General features: G+C 38.7%; 1 protein-coding gene across 1 annotated transcript in view; it reads right to left on the bottom strand.

Moving 5' to 3' along the window:
* Positions 1-16,929, bottom strand: part of MYZAP (myocardial zonula adherens protein) — a 60,301-nt gene that overhangs the window by 23,030 nt on the left and 20,342 nt on the right. Inside the window, exons 5-10 of the mRNA XM_061347497.1 lie at positions 15,764-15,877; positions 14,758-14,910; positions 11,934-12,059; positions 10,997-11,125; positions 8,355-8,440; positions 5,488-5,593 (exon numbers count right to left, since the gene is read on the bottom strand). Of these exons, the coding sequence (XP_061203481.1) occupies positions 5,488-5,593; positions 8,355-8,440; positions 10,997-11,125; positions 11,934-12,059; positions 14,758-14,910; positions 15,764-15,877 (714 nt within the window). The remainder of the gene's footprint in view (positions 1-5,487; positions 5,594-8,354; positions 8,441-10,996; positions 11,126-11,933; positions 12,060-14,757; positions 14,911-15,763; positions 15,878-16,929) is intronic.

Raw genomic sequence — 16,929 nt, 5'->3', positions numbered from 1 at the left:
AACTCCCATATTAAAACTGGAATATTTTGTTGTGTATCTGGAGTTGGAGTGTCTTGCTGCAGAAGCTTTCAGCTGGTTATTAAGTATTCGGTGGGAAAATTTCTTCTTTATTCGACACTTGCATAATACAAAGTATCTTCAGTACCTGGGATATCATTTGCTCATTAGCACTTTGTCCTTTGTGCAAGTATCTTCTACAACAGAACAGGATACAACTTCTCCCTGGGGTTTGGTCACCATTTATTATCCAACGAATCTCAGACTAAAGCTGGAGAACAGCTCATGGGCCATGACCTAGAGACAGTTCAATTCAGTAGTTAGGGGAATTTCATGTGACATCTGAGTTCTGTAGATAATTTCTTGGCATGGAATCAAATATCCTTTTCTCTTCTCAGTACCCTTTAGAACAGCTCTTTGTATCTGCATCAACCCACTCACCTTGCTTACAAAATGTAAATGCTTATTTCCTTCCCTCTCCTGCTTCTCAACAGTGAAACAATATTACATATAAAATAAGCTTATTGTGCCATGAAATAGCAATATATTTCAGTGTCAATTGCACAGATCTCAAAACTAAAGCTCTCTGAAATCTCTCTAGGTTTGAAATTGAGATAAGTCAGAAAAAACATCTGTTGCTGATTTAAAATCAATGTTTTGTATTTCATTTGAAGACTTCTAGCTTTATATTAGACTAAACTCTCTCCCACCTCCTAGAATGGCACACACAGGATAAACTGACTGACCATACCAAACAGATAACATAAAAGACAAGCTTCCAGCACTCTCACAAAAAGCAAAAGCAATTTCATCCCTACAAGAAACAATGTGGTAACAGCGTTCCTTGCCCTCCTATTGCACCGCTGTGCCTGCCTCTGCCTGCCCAGTTCTGTCTCTGCATTGGAAACTCTGTAGTGGAAGGGCCCAAAATAAGCACAGTTCCACCTTTCACACCGTGAGTCTTCCTGCAGATTTTTCATGTGATCGAACTAGCTTTTCCCTGGATTGTCTTTGAAAGTCCCCCTCTGTCCAGCTGTACTTTGAGAGGGCTACAAAGACAAGAGCTGAAAAAAACCCCCATACCTACTAATGTTCACTGATTTCACCACTGAGCTCTGGGTGATCCACTCTGGCCATCTGTCTGAATCTTTTGAGAAGGCTTTTTTGAAGGCCTGCTATGTACAAATAGTATGAAAAAAGGGTTGGGTTTCTACACATCTGTCAAATAAAGTCCTGCATTTCATATAAAGTGTACTGCACTAAGCTGAGAACAAACAGATTTACTTAACAAACAAGTTCAAAGCAGGGATAAGTCTGTCAGCCTTAAGAACATGAGACTTTAAGACTATGTAGGATAATTTTCTTCTCAACTGGTGCTCTAATGGGCTGTGATCTTGGCTCTCACAGCAGAGAATCCCTGTGAGGCTGAAAAATGGGTGTGCATGGGATCTAACATGCAGAGATGTTGAAAGTTACCGAGTCCAGCAAACTTCCATTTAATTTCTTCCATTTCTTTTTTTCTGAAAGTTATTTTCCATGCTCCTATTTAATTTATGTCTGGTCTGACTAGGTCAGGTTGGCAAATGCTCTATTAATGCCTGAGATGGAAGGACTTCTTTTCAGGTAAAAAAAATAGAAGCAAATTATTTCTTCACTAAGGAGTATATGCACATGGAATTGTGATTGTTGGTCGATGAGAAAATGAACATGAGCCGGCAGTGCGTGCTCGCAGCCCGGAAAGCCAACCGTATCCTGGGCTGCATCAAAAGGAGTGTGACCAGCAGGTCGAAGGAGGTGATCCTGCCCCTTTATTCTGCTCTCGTGAGACCTCACTTGGAGTACTGTGTACAGTTCTGGTGTCCTCAACATAAAAAGGACATGGAACTGTCGGAACAAATCCAGAGGAGGCCACGATGATGATCAGGGGACTGGAGCACTTCCCATATGAAGATCAGCTGAGAAAGTTGGGGCTGCTCAGCCTGGAGAAGAGAAGGCTGCGTGGAGACCTCATAGCAGCCTTTCAGTATCTGAAGGGGGCATATAGGGATGCTGGGGAGGGACTCTTCATTAGGGACAGTAGTGATAGGACAAGGGGTAATGGGTTCAAACTTAAACAGGGAAGTTTAGGTTGGATATAAGGAGGAAATTCTTCCCTGTTCGGGTAGTGAGGCACTGGAATAGGTTGCCCAGGGAGGTTGTGAATGCTCCATCCCTGGCAGTGTTCCAACCCTAACTATTCTATGATTCTTCGCCTGGGCTCAGTTCCCTAGGTCACACATTTACTGCATTCAGTACCAACAAGATGGGTCCTCAAAAAAGGAGGCTTTAACACTCTTTTCCTCCATGATCTCCTATGTTTGGTGCTTCTCTGCCAGCATCCCCTTTCATGCATGCCTAGATTAGGACTGACCATAGCCTCCTAACGCATTTCTCATCAAACAGCACTGGAGGTGTTAGAGCTGTACTGCATCACAAAACTCCATTATAAAGTTTCTCTTTCACTTCCTCCTTACTGCTTGCTGCTCTTTTACAGAATGCCCTGCATCTGTCACTTGCCAACGATCCATCATCATTCCCTAAAAAGTCCTGAAGAGCAACCTATTTTGTGATTTTTCAGCCAGCATATTCATCTCAGCACTTGTTCAATTTTGACAGTTCTCTGCACGAGTTTGAAGCAGCACATCTTTTTATTCAGCACCCCACTGAAATAATTCATCATTTCTGTAGCTGCACTTTCTATTGGAGATGATAACAGCATAAACCTGTTGTGGTTTACACTGAAAAAATGAACCCCTCATACCAAGCTTAATACTAAATAAAGCTCATTCTGTAGTCAAGCAAGCCTAAGCTTAGCCATCCTTCACACTTAGTTCATACAGTAGCTTTGTTTCAGCATCTAGCACAATACTGCTGATAATTTTGATTACTTTCTTTCCACTTCTCTTCTGAGTTTCCCATGTTAGCCTCTTATCAGTCTGTTCTCATGCAAGAGAGGCACTAAGTGTTTCAGAAAGCAGGCTTTCTAGCTGCTTTGATCATTCTTTCTCAATTATATAATTTAATATGCAAGTTATTGATCCTTATAATGCCCTCATAAACCCTAAAATGGAATGTTATTTTACAGACAGCAGCCGTGAAAGTATTCAGTAATGAGTAACATGGTAGGTTTTAGTGACACTTTTTTAGATATTCCTATTCATTACATTCTGCATTTAGTTAAATTTAAGTAGAGGGGATTTGTGCTCATGTATACCCCAATGAACATATTTTCTGGGAGTTAAATAGTAGCACAATTACAGTCTTCCCTATTTACTCTTGAAAGTATATTTAGAGATGTTGCTCATTAGTTTTTAACTTAACTCCACAACAGCCTCTTTGGATAGCATTCCTTTTCAAAAGCCTGCCTTTTAAGAAGCATTTTCATTGCTGATTTCTCAGCTTCTATGGCATAGTTAGCAAGTGTTGCTTAAAGTAAGCCTAAAAATAATTTTCTAATGTTTACTCAGAGAAGAGCACAAAATCATGAAAAATACCACATGCGTGGATAGCTCAGGGCACAAACATCTGCAGTGCTTTCAATCTTCCCCCATGGCAGACAGTTACCTTCCTCTGTATTCTTAAAGCTGCTATTTTTAGACCTTTAATGAAAAGAGTCCAGTTTAAAATTGTGCATGCCAACTGTATCGTATGTATTTCCTCAAACACAGTACAAACACAACCCATGGACAGCACAAGAAACATTAACTGCCTAATGTATTTAGTGCCATCTGACGTGATCAAACTTATGTTACAGGAGTCTTTAGTTAGATTCAGAAACTTCAGTTACATCATACAGACGTAGCTACAGGTATTCATGTAGTTATCAAGGAAATGGAATTAAAAGAAAAGCTAAAATGCACAAGGACTAAAGGAGAGAGACAAAGTGCTGGCTACATGGCAGTCAAGGATTTGTATAGATATTGATTTTGAGAAGAAGGTAGTTTGACATCAAGCTAGGTAATACTGAGACAGCTAAATAATGAGTTGGTCACCAAACATTCTACTTGTTAAGCAGGATAACAAAAAGATCTGGAAGGGCCCTCTGTGTATATGAAGGTACCAGCAGAGACAGATTAAAAGGAATTGGCAAGCTATTACTTGCATAAATCTTGGGCCAGTTATTATTATTTCATATTACCAGAATCATTTGGGTTGCCACATGTATCACAGAGTGGCAAGTCCTTTAGAACTTTTGGTTAGAACAAAAGAAACCTGATAATATGATGGTCATTTTACAGGTATACAAAATACATTAAATAATTGTTCCCATAATCCATTAAATTGATGGATGGGATTATTAGAATGGAAATGTTTTTCTTAATAGAATACCATGGTATAAAGTGTTAGCTCAGTTTTTGACCACCTGCTGTGATGTTTGAAAACCGTGAAAACAGCAAGCTGAACTAGAAACAAAACCTCAAGACTTTATACTAGCCTATACTGAGGACAGAAGAAACTTAATGCAAAGAGATACTTTTGCATCCCTCTGTGTAAAAGACACTTAGTACCACACATGGGGTCAAGCAGCAGGACTACATCAGAACCTTATAGAACAAAAGGGATGTTGGCATTTAGGTATTTATATATAAATTCCACCTTGATAAAAATTGAAAAGCACCATGTCTAATCAGAAATTCTATTGTAGCACATTGAGAATGCAGAAAGAATGCCTTAGGTTAGAATGATTTCCAAACATTTGATTTTGTGAATGTCTGACATCCAAATACGAATAAAAGATATTTCATGAGTGCCTCTCCTATGTGCAAGGCTTGTGTAATAGTGCTGTCAGTCTGCTTTGCAAAGCTCCAATTTAAACTTAATTTACCTATTTCCCATGTCATTCTTTCATCCAGTTGGAGAAACACAGATCTTGCAGTCACAGCCTTCTGACTGCTGAACAGATAATTGGCATGTAGGCAGTGTGTAACTTAAAGCCACTTTCCAGCAGAAAGCCACTTTAAGTTTTACAGGAATTTTTATCAGCTAAGATAATAAAGATGCCCCAAACTAGGGTGAAAACGATGAGCGGTGAAAGACTGTTTGCCTGGCTGTTTCTGTGAGGAACCACACTGAAAAAAGAAAATTAATTAAAAAATAAAGGCAGTTTTTGCCTTCCATGTCTGTACAGGAAGGAAACCCTTAATGAGCAGTCTGCACTGTTTCTGCAGTTACCTTCTGCATGCTTCAAATTAAGTTGCAAGTTGTATGTGTATTTCCTGGACTACCCTAAGGAGTTCCAGAATTAACGCCAGCCTAAAAATCATAGTATGTAAACCATACTCACTGGATTCAACTGCTTTCACCTAGTCTTTCTGCTTCACTAGCTCATCTTTCATTGCATTTGCAACTAAGGTGGCATAAGGATATGGCACACAGAACAGAGCGTTCTTTGGATTGTGTACTAAAACAGTGTTCCCTCAAAAGGCTTAGAATTGTTTTACTAGATCTCACCTCCTCAACCATGTGCTTGACTTTCTTCTGTTGGCAGTGGACCATATCATCCAGATGTTTGATTCGCTCTCTTAGGCTAGCTGCTACCTCCTCCAAATGTTGTGACCTAGCAAAACATGGAAGAATTAAGCATATGAGTGGGAATCGATGCAATAAAAGCAAAACAAGAACAAGCTCCACAATCCCACCATAAATCAGGAAGACTAGGTCAAAGAGTAGGCAAGTCATACGTGCTGACAGATGTCAATTTGTCCAAAGTACATTTTAATGGAAGTCTTTTAGTCAAAGTGGCTGTCTCCACCCAAACTAACCCACCTTTGTGTCGCATGCTAGCTTGCTTACTCAGAGACTGAAGTGCTGACACTTAAACAATGTGATAAAGCTCACCTCCTTAAGATGTCTGTTTTTCCTTGAAGTGAAAAGCATTTACATAACTAGGTCTTTATCACAGAATCACAGAATGGTTAGAGTTGGAAGGGACTTTAAGATCACCTGGTTCCAACCCCCTGCTCTGGGCAGGGACATCTCGAACTAGACCATGCTGCCCAATGCTTCGCCCAGCCTGGCCCTGAACACTGCCAGGGATGGAGCATTCACCACTATTTTGGACAGTCTGTTCCAGTGCCTCACCACCCTCACAGTAAAGAACTTCCTTATATCTAACCTGAACTTCCCCTGTTTAAGTTTAAACCCATTTCCCCTTGTCCTACCACTACAGATCATCAAAGACACATTTATCATGAGTTATTATCACCTGAAATCTTTTTGGAAATGCATACTAACTAAAAGCCGGGAAGCACATCTGCAGGCATCCTTCTCAAAGCTCTCCCACTACAGTTGACAATTTGGCATAGTTGCCAACAGCAGCAGAATATACTGGAGTTAGTATTAATAACTATACATAATAACTGGAGTTAGTATTCTGGAGTTAATACTAAAGTAATATTAACTCACCAAAAGCAGGAAGTGTGGTGAATGTTTTAAGTTTGTATGAATGACTCTTTAGATACATTCTGCAAGACAGAAACTGAAGACCCCCAGAACGCATGCCACAAGCTGGTTTCACAGCTTACCAGAAAAGTAGGTTCAGAATACACAAAGACACAGGAGGGAAGCGTTTTAGTCAGTTTGGGGCATGATGGCAATGGGAGCCTCCACTTTTATCTGAATGTACAATCCTTGCAGTTCTTCAAAGAAAGCAATTGCTTGCTTACAAAGTAAACTTTTGTACTCTTAGGTTCAGGATTGGACAGAATTTGAGAAGTGGACGAGGGGAATCAAAACCAAAAAGGCTCTTTTCATCTTGGTCTGTGCACAGCACAAGAAACTGTTGAAGCTGCAATTAGAACAACCATATGAAGGCAAAGCAGCAGATGGCAAACTGTATGACAAGATTTCAGTGAATGACTGTGAAAGCTGTTTCCCCCCAGAAAGAGTCTCTATTAGCAGTGAAGTACTCTACAGAACTATAACTGCAGCACTTTGACAAGGACTCAAAAAAATCAAGGCAGTGCTGGAGGTTTTTCAGTCCTGTATGTTAAGGTCCCACAAACCCACAATTTACATTTTGATTGCAACTGTAACACATATTTGGTCTCTCATTGAAAGATTCAAAATTTTAAGCACTGATGGCAACGGCAATGTAAAAGAGGTCCTTCCTCAGGTGGAGCTCAAGTGTCTGGTCAGGTATAGACCCGTAAAGAGAACTTAAGAACTTCAGCATCTGAACCCACATTCACTGCTTGCATTGCATAAATTGTAACTCTGTGCATCCCTGAATTGCACAAATCCTTGTCTGGACACTGCCTTTACTCTTTATACTGCAGCATAGCTTTTCATGCTGAGTGGTCAGGGCAGGATCCACTGAAGCAAGAAGAGTATCTGTTATGCAGAGGTAATGGAAGAAAGCAATTATCTTTTATCTCCATATTATATGTTGCATGCAATATCTGCTCACTTTAAATCATTATTTTAACAAGCTGCTGTGAAAGCTGTTATTACCCTTAAACCAGATAAGCTGGTCATAGATCAATACAACTAGGCAGTGAGATGCTCTCAGCAATGACCTCCTTTTATGTTATGCTTCCTGAAGAAGTGGGATGCCAAACCCTAAAAACTTTATTTCTTGGTGGCACAGAAATACAAGTTATTATCAAGAACAATTATTCAGTCTCTACTTATGATTCATTTTTACCCATTTAAGTAGTGTCATATAAACTTTTAAATGGCAGATGCAATTTTCACTCAAATGGCAGTTATGCTATTTCAGTGCTGGACAGAAACTTTGCCTTTGGCTTTGCTTGAGCTTCTCTTTTGCTTAGTCATGATGCTCTGTCAGCCTCAAATAAATAGTAATGGATGTATATGCCATCTATGGGCAGAAACAGCACATCCAGGTGCCACCACACTACTAGATCTTTCTTCTAAGCTTCATGCTTTTGAGAACAACCATTCACAGGGGACTCACTGCCAGTAATATCGACCTTACCTTACCCAAATAACTTTGTAGCTTACTTCTGCACTGTGATACTACATGACAGATTTCTTCCACACCTTCACTTTGTTCATGTGCATACGTTAATGTTCACCAGCTCCTCCAAGCCTTAAATATATTTCCTGCTTTCCCTCTTTTATGCACGCTTGCAAACAGTTTTTAAGAAAGATGCATCAATGTGGGGGTTTTGTTGCAAGAATTAATCCTCTTGGTATTTTATGTGTAAATAAGCTTACATTCAGATGGACAATCCCTACAAGACTGCAATTTTAAAGATAGATAAAATAAAATTCAGGTGTCTTTGAAAAACAAACCAACCCCCCCCACAGTTTCTTAGCAATACCACAAGTTCCACAGACAAGACATATCTCACCTTTCAGTGTCGGAGTTGTTTTCGGATTTTGCTCCAGATATTTGCATTTCATTCAGTTCAAGTTGTTTTTGCAGCTGGTGACGTTCCTAAACAAGAAATGTTATCCTTCAGTTATCCATGTGTCGAAACATAAAGGCTTCGTAAAGCATATTTCATTGCAATTCAAAAGATCATTTGTGAAATTAAAATAGAAACTGATTAAACAAAATTCATAAAGGCACACAGGATGCGTAAGAATAAAATCAAATTCCCAGCTATGCATGGAAATAAGATCAGAGTTTTCAATTTCCTTTTTGAAGATGTACAGTTGTACTTTAAACTGAGGATTTTGAATAACAAGATGAGTCATCACAATCTTAAACAACATAAATGTAAATTTTTCCAAGTTATCCCTTCAAAAAATCTCTCAATCCAAGGCTGAGACACAAGATATTGCTCTATTTGCTTCCCCAGAATATTCTTGTTTAATTTTCAGGCGTCCACCAGCACAGCACCTGTGAAAAACCTATGAGGCTTTGGGACTGAGTCAACACAAACTAACAGAGGAGTCTGCTGTCCACTTTAATGGGAATTTAAGAGGCATTTGGTTTTATTCTGCAAGTATTAGCCAGATAAGAGCAAATTAAATAACCAACATGAAGAAACTCATCTGTACTTAAAAACTATACTGCAATCTTTTATTCACTGCAAAATACAAATTGTAGGGAGAAGCCCAGATTAAGTTAATGGAGCTGCTAAAGGGCATCTTAAACTGAATGACTTCTCAGTATAATCACTAGTTCTGCTAATAGATTTGCAAGCATTAGATAAAAGGTTCAATACAAATTCACATTAGACTACCCAGTCAAGCCAACAAGACAGGCTCATAAAAATCTATTTCTTGGTAACAAATATTTAATGTACTAAGTTTAAGCCATTGAAAAAAACACTTCATGTGTAAGAACAGAAGATCATAGTCCCTTCACTTACTAGAATGCTCTCTGCTTCTGTATTTTAGATAGCAAAGCACAGATCTTTAAAGATAATGAGATGCCTGCTATTAAATGAAATGAGAAATGCCAAAGTACATCCAAGAGCATGGGAGCCTTTTGGAAGGGCTGTTCTTATGCTGTCTAGGGTGACACTATTCAGTCTGAGGACTAAACAGTAACATTCATTCTCAGTTAGGGGAATGATACCAGAAAACTAAGAGGAAATTTCACCATAACTGTTAGGCTGATATTTTTAGGCTTAACAATAGATTAAAATAATAATAATTTGATGACTAGTCTGAGTTTTGCCCTGGAGCGTAGCCCATAAAAGAGAAGAAGGGAAATAAGGAAATGCAAAGAAGCAATGCAAAAAGTACTACAACTAGTTTTACAGAAGTGTCACACTTGACACTGTCACAAGAGGTAAATGTCTCAGAGCTTTTCTGCTTTCAGAGCTCTAAAACTCAATCGTCAAAAACTTGCTCTCAATTACAGTTTGGTAGGGAATATTTAGCCAGGGAGAGGAATAATTAATGCTTTTTAATACCAGCAGGAAAGGAAGAATGTAAGTTTTGGATTAAAAGGCAGTAAAAATGATTTTTTAAGTTCTTTCCTCAAATTATTCTGAGCTATAATTTAAATAAGATATCAGCATGGAAAATTAAGTGGCTGTTAGATACCCACAGAAAAATCCTCAAGGCATTTTAATCTGAAGCTTTCAGTTCAGCGTTTCATTCCCAAGTGGAGAAATTTGGAGATAAAATTCCCATCAAGACTATAAACAGCTAAATAGGAGTATCTATTGCTAACTAAGTACATTTTAATCAATCGTAGAATCATAACTGTTTGGGTTGGAAAGGACCTTAAAGATCAGATCAAGATTTGGTACTGGAAACCTGCTCTAAGGTCTGCTCAGAGCCCTCTCTTCTCCACGCTGAACAAGCCCAATTCTCTCAGCCTGTCTTCATAGGAAAGGTGCTCCAGCCCTTTGACCATCTTTCTGGTCTCCTCTGGACTTGCTCAAGCAGGTTCACATCCCTCTTGTGTTGGGGACCCCACAGCTGAAGACAGTACCCCAGGTGGGGTCTCATGAGAGTGGAATAGAGGGATAGAATCCCCTCCCTCAACCTGGTCATGCTCCTTTTGATGAGGCCCAGAACATGGTTGGTTTCTGGGCTGCAAGCACACGCTGCTGGGTCATGTTGAGCTTCTCATCAACCAACAACCCCAATTTATGCTCTCAGTCAGTTCCTCATCTATCCCCATGCAAAACTCTATGCATTCCGTGAACCTACAAACAGCAATTCTAAGAGACTTTGGATCATTAGGCTTAGGAGACCTTGCACACTGAAGGAAGACTGAATGGTCTTCTTTAACTCTTTATTTAAAATAATGGTTAATTTAATAAATAAATTTTGACACCTTAGGCAGCCCTGACTATAAAGACCACTACAAAGACAGAAGAACCACTTAAGCATAGTGTCTTCGTGGTAAACCAGATCCATTTACTTATATGGATACAATAATTAAGATAGATGCAAACAGCAATAGTATGTCACTAATCAGGGTACTGAGTAGTGGAAATGGAAAAGGGAAAGGAAAAAAAGAAACTCATTTCCTCCATGCACTTCTATATTTCATATAAAGTTGGTACCCAACTAACTCTCATACCTCTTCCATGCGTTCAATCAGCCGGTCCAGCTCACCAATTCTCTGGTCTTTTTCCTGTATGCTTGTTTCTGTAATCTGCATCTTCTTATTTGCCTCTTCAATAGCCTTCAGAAGCCGATTTGTTTCCTCCTTCAAATAAGAATGCTTACAGTCACATTAACATCACATAGAGCCAGGATAATGGCTTTCAAGAAGAGCTCAAATCTTTTCACTATATCTGCCCAGGAGTCTGGAAGAGTTGTGACCTTAAAGGTGAATTATATAGAACAAAAGTTCTGGGGTATTTTGAAGTGCATTTTAAAACATCATTATGAAAATTCAAGAAAAACTTTTATCCATTTCTTAGATATGTGCTTTCCCTTCTGAGGATGCCATGAGTAACAATATAAGAAAAATATGGTGTTGCAGAAGATAGCATTTTAGACACCACAGTTTGCTATGTTCAGCTTTGTACTTTATATATAAAACAATATTAAGAGACTGGGGAATCTACCTTCAGTTTCCATCATTATCTACTTTTCCTGCTAGAAAAATGCAATAACTAACTGCTCATAGAAAGGTTTTACTTGATAGCGGAGAGAAAGCAGGGAACAGGAAGAGTTCTTCCTCCAGTATTATTCAGTTAAGTTGTTCCCTCTCAAACTATAACTAAAATTGGACATTATATTTTCCTTTCTTTTTTTTTTTGAGAGAATCAAAAGACAAAAACTGCAACTTACTCCATATCAAATTTTGAAATCTACATTATCATCACTGTTACTATGTTTGAACACATTGTTTTCTTAGTCTTTCAAACACAAAAGCTTGTAAAGCTTAATAGCCTTAGCATGACTAGTTCACAGAGACAGGCGTGAAGGAACACACGTCAGCTCTGGAATATTAAGTGATTCAGAAACACCCAAGCTAAGCACCACTCTTACAGACTGATTGTACATACTAGGAGGATTTCTTTCTCAGCTTTATGTTTCTGCTCCTCTTCTCGCATTTTTTCCTCATACTGACTGTACAGTTTTCTTGTCATCTCTCTCATGACTTCAGCATTGGCTTCCTGCGATGATTCCACCTATGAGAGAGGAAGTTTGACCTGTCAGTCAGTACAGCACTGCTGGCAGCAGGAGGAGTGAAGTTCACATGATGTGAGAGTAGCACTTTGAACTTCAGCTCCACCTTGTTATAGATTTGACACTGCTAAAGCAGATTTTCATTTGCATCAAGACCATTTACAGTACTCTGCCAATATGTAAGTAATTTGAGTTTGTAGAAGTTACCATTTCATCAAGTTTCACGTTGTCTAAATTTAACTAGTTATTGCTCATCCAAGACCAGGCTATGACTCTTTACTAAGCCCTTCTGTAACAGACCCAAATCACTTGTTTCCCACTGAAAAGATATTTGTCTCCCCTCATTTTAAAGAAGCATAGATTAGAGATCACCTAGACTCAACTACTGTTTCTAAATGATCATGAACCTCAAAGCAATAATTACTTCAAGCTGAACCTAAGCCTGTCTTGTTAACTAGAAGACACAGCTGTATGGTCCCTTCTCTCCCTTGCTTTTCCACACACTGCGCTTTGTGTCGGCACAAAAACTGGGGTGCTCATGAAGAAAAGCAGGTTAGAGAAGAATCAGACAATATTCTCAGGGTGTGGAGGGGTTAATTTCTAACCACATGACCAGAAACTTTACTATTGCTGCAGGGAAGAGGGCAGGAATGGTAATTCAGAGACAGGATTTCCCCCTTCTGTTGGCTCAAAACACTGACTGAACCACACCCTCAGTCATTAAACACCAGATAGGATAGTCATAGCTTAAACCCATCTACTCTGTAAGCATCAATAAAATAGCTAGTCCAGGACTTAGTTCTTTTATTACAGATGCTATAAATCAGACAAGGTTGTACTGAAATGCTGTGGGTCCTACAAAAATGTCAGGAAGAGGAGGAATACACTGTCATGTGAGAGAAGAATAAAGTGCTCCTCGCCAATCACTACAGTTCACACAACCACAAAATACCTGGTTCTGATGATTAGGGTTTTAGTATCACTGGGGGCCTTTTCAGTGGGTGGGTTTGGATCTGTGTGTTTGCTTGCTTGTTCCTGGGGTTTTTGTTTGTTTTTCCATTTCAAGGACTAAAAGATTTATTAAACCCCTGTGTTTATCTTGCATGGGGGGAACAAGCTGTTTTACTACCCTGTTTAACAACTGCGTATTTCATCCTGAAGAGTCTGAGCTCTGAAGAACATTAATTCTACTGCAGTTGTCTCCTTTGGCACCTCACCTAGACCAACGCTGGGGCAAGGGCAGCAACCTGCACTTTGCGAGAGGGAGTGAGCAGAGTTAGCTCTCAGTACAAAAAGAAACCTTCCATGTTTCAAGAAGCCTGAAATAATCATATCATTCAGAAAAAGCCAACAATGAAAACCCAGAGTCTAAGATATGCTGAACTGGAATATGATCTTTGGCACTGTCTCTCCATCATCTTACAGCTTGAGCAATCAGGAGAGTAAAAACAAGCATAAAAGGCAGGTGCATCAGGGCATCTGTTGTGGGACTCCTAAGCCGTGTCTCCAACCTCAGGTATTGTTATGATTGTATGAATAAGCCAAAGATCCTTAATAAGCTACACGGGTGTGTTCTCCTACCCAGAAAAGAATCACAGCATATGGTAGTTACTGCTTTTCAATTGCTATCCCCCCAGATTCCAAACCCTCCTCTTACATTCACCCCTGGAATTAAATCCCAGATGTCTTGGCAATTTTATGTTTAACTTTCAAAGACAGCAATGAAGAATTTTATCCACTTTGAGGGCAAAATTTAAAGTTTTTCCTCATTAAAGCAGGGTACGTATTATGCAGACCTTGATATGCTCAAAGAGAAACAAGTCCTTATGTATTCAGTTGAACTTGGATTTAACCTGTGGTTCTCTGCCCTTAGGAGCAGAAATACCTTCTTCTCTTTTAACCATTCATCGCTAAGCATGAATGCAAGTCACTAGAGAGCCAAAAAGAAACATCTGCGTTGGAAAAATTAAACATTAATAAACCAGCAGTTACCTTAATTTCACAGTGACAAATCCTGATAGTCTATATCCAAATTAGTCTACATTGAGCAATTTTAGAAGAGGCAAAGGTTTCCAGAAGGTTTTTTGTTTGCTTGGTTATTGTTGCCTTTGGCTTTGATTTTGCTTTTGTTTTGGTTTTGTTTTGGGTTGGTTTTTTTTAATGACAGTAAAGGAATACATTTGGCAGATTAGTGGAGAACACGGTCAAGATTTCTGCCATGTAAAACTTTTCAGTTTGCATTTTATTCCATTTCTCAGAAAGGAATAGCTGAATTCTCTTTCCAAGACACTGGCTGTTACAGCATGTATCTGTGGACCACAAGCTCATAAGACTTAACAGACTGCCTATTAAAAGTTGTGCAACACCAAAGGAATTCATCATGAAGAAATTCTTATAGTACCATATAGAGTTATAATATTCCTTTTCTTACAGCAATGGAAGCTAATAACTCTTCTATAGTTTGAATTTTCACCTGCCAACATCCCTGAATGACAATCCTATGTTATGGAAAGACTGACCCCTGCCAGCTGAGATTCTTTGTTATTAAAACAGGATTGATTCACAGCAATACGTCAGCTCTACGGAATGATGAAGGCATGAAGAATGAAGAACACTTTACAAATACGATATAAGAATTCATTTAACATACTCCTAATGCCCTCACTGGGCAATATTTTTAGGGGATTTTATATACCACACCTTTAATTTCAGTAACTGGTTTTCTATTTGTGCTGTTTCCAGTTGCTTTTGCTTCTCTCTCAGCTTTTCCATAGATTGTTCATGCGTATGTTTTAAATTCCTTATTTGTTCCCTTATATCAGTGTTCTCCAATGTAACGTCAACTAGAGTTTTCTAGAGGAAAGAGGCAAACCACATATTAAAAATCACAAATAACTTGGTGAACTAATACAGTCAAGAGATTATGGAAGAGACAGAACATTTAGTTTCCTGATGTATCAATGCAGTGGGAACAATTTTGCATGTTTTAATGTTTAAAATGATAGCTCTAGTTGTATTTTGTGTACTAGGAGATATTTCCATGAGGAACGTGCTTAGTGAAATCAAGTCCTGGAATGCTATAAGAAAAAAAACTAACAAAGGAACATGGATATATTTCATCATGAATACTACTCCCAACAGTCTTCCTTTCTTCTCTCCAAGTGCCATATTATACATATTAAATACACTAGACTGAGGAAAAACTGTGACATACAAGAAAGCAGGAACATTAAGATTTTCAGCTCAGATACCTGTAAGTCTTTAACACAGAAAATTCATTCCCACCTTCTCCCTCCCCCTACATTTCACAGGTATGTAAATTCCCACAAGTGTTTAGCATCCAAACAGGCCACTTCCATTTCTGTTAACCAGTGAAGGGAGGGATCAGTCAGGAGATGAACCGTTTTGCACAACACAAAACAAATCACATTTTCACCTTAGATATTTCATAGAGACATGCCTAATGACATTAGTCTGCTGCAGATCAGCATCTCTTTATTGTACGCTATTTTTAATAGGTTTTTAAAAACACAGGTGTTGGAATTTGGTCTTTGCCTCCTAAATTAGCTGCCTTAGACAGCCAAGACAGTACTTTATGGGCTTGTTTAGTGTTAGAATCTGTATCTGTCATCCATATTTTATGTATGCTTTTAAATCCATGTCAGAAAAGGTGGTTGTCAGCTGTGAAACAGCTATTAAAATGTACCTGCAAGTCTATTGATGCTGATGTCAAGGAGCTGTTCATTTCACTAAAGCTATCTAAGGCTGCAGCCTGCACTCGCACATGATTCTCTAAGGATTCCTGATGAGCATTTGTCACCTGAGCAGGAAAAGAAAAAATAAATAAAAATTATATAGAATAATGATCAAGGTTACCTATTCTTTCAAAGGGAGCTACATAAGAGAAAGACCCCATGGTTAATTTTCACAGTACTAGGATGCTTAAAATATACAGGCCTCAAACCATATTCTTGTACCTCAGAAACAAACAAACAGAACTTAGAATCCAAATACTCTTAACAGGAATAAGGCACAAGTATCTATGTTTATTGCTAGTCTGTATTTGCTGTAAAAGCTGTTCTTTTTAAGAAGGACAAGAGGATATTTAGCAGATGGCTATTCAGAAAGCTTATGTACATGGAGTGGGCAGGTTTTGAGAAGTCACAGAGTGAAAAGCAGAATAATGCAAGAAATGATTACTAGAAAGGTTTTGGTGAACTGTAGAATAGCCTTAATTAAGAAGGAACTGACTAATCAGGTCTGCAAAGAAGCAACATCAAGAAGGCTTAAGGATGAAACAACAGGAAGCAGGTAGGAAAAGTCAGCAGAGAGTTTTGTTGTGTGAAAATGTCATCTTCTGTTGTGTACAAACACACACATGCTTCAAAACTGGAGGGGGTTTGGGGGTGATAGGCACAGACTGTCATCATTTAAGAGACCAAAACCCAAGCTGTATAAGTAATTATGAAAAATCCAATAAAGAGAAAAAAATTGTTACTAATGGAGACCAGCCCACCTCACATTCTTAGATGGACCAGATTTGTTTCTTGATAAAAACATAAGAACACTGGAGACTGATATGGAGAACAATGAGTGTTTAGTAACCAAGTCATACACAGATTAGGTCAGCATAAGGAGTAGAAGCCAAGCAGTTACAGTTAACCCTATATAAACATGTGCTTATGTAAAAACAAACAAACAAAGCAGAAATCCTTTAGATGGATTAAGAAAGCTACAAGATAAGAACTGAGGTGAAGAAGCATACCGCCCAGGGCAGTATATTGGAAGTACAAATTACAAACAAATTTTATGAACAAAAAGTGCTCCTGGAAATTGATGGGGAAAAAAGCATAGTGATTCAAAGCTGAAGCA

Source organism: Neopsephotus bourkii, unplaced genomic scaffold (genome assembly GCF_033783945.1).
Source record: "Neopsephotus bourkii isolate Nb327-2 ecotype Australia unplaced genomic scaffold, CSIRO-AGI_Nbou_v1 NB_318, whole genome shotgun sequence".
In the NCBI taxonomy this organism is placed as follows: Eukaryota; Metazoa; Chordata; class Aves; order Psittaciformes; family Psittacidae; genus Neopsephotus; species Neopsephotus bourkii.
This window is presented reverse-complemented; position numbering and strand designations above follow the sequence as displayed.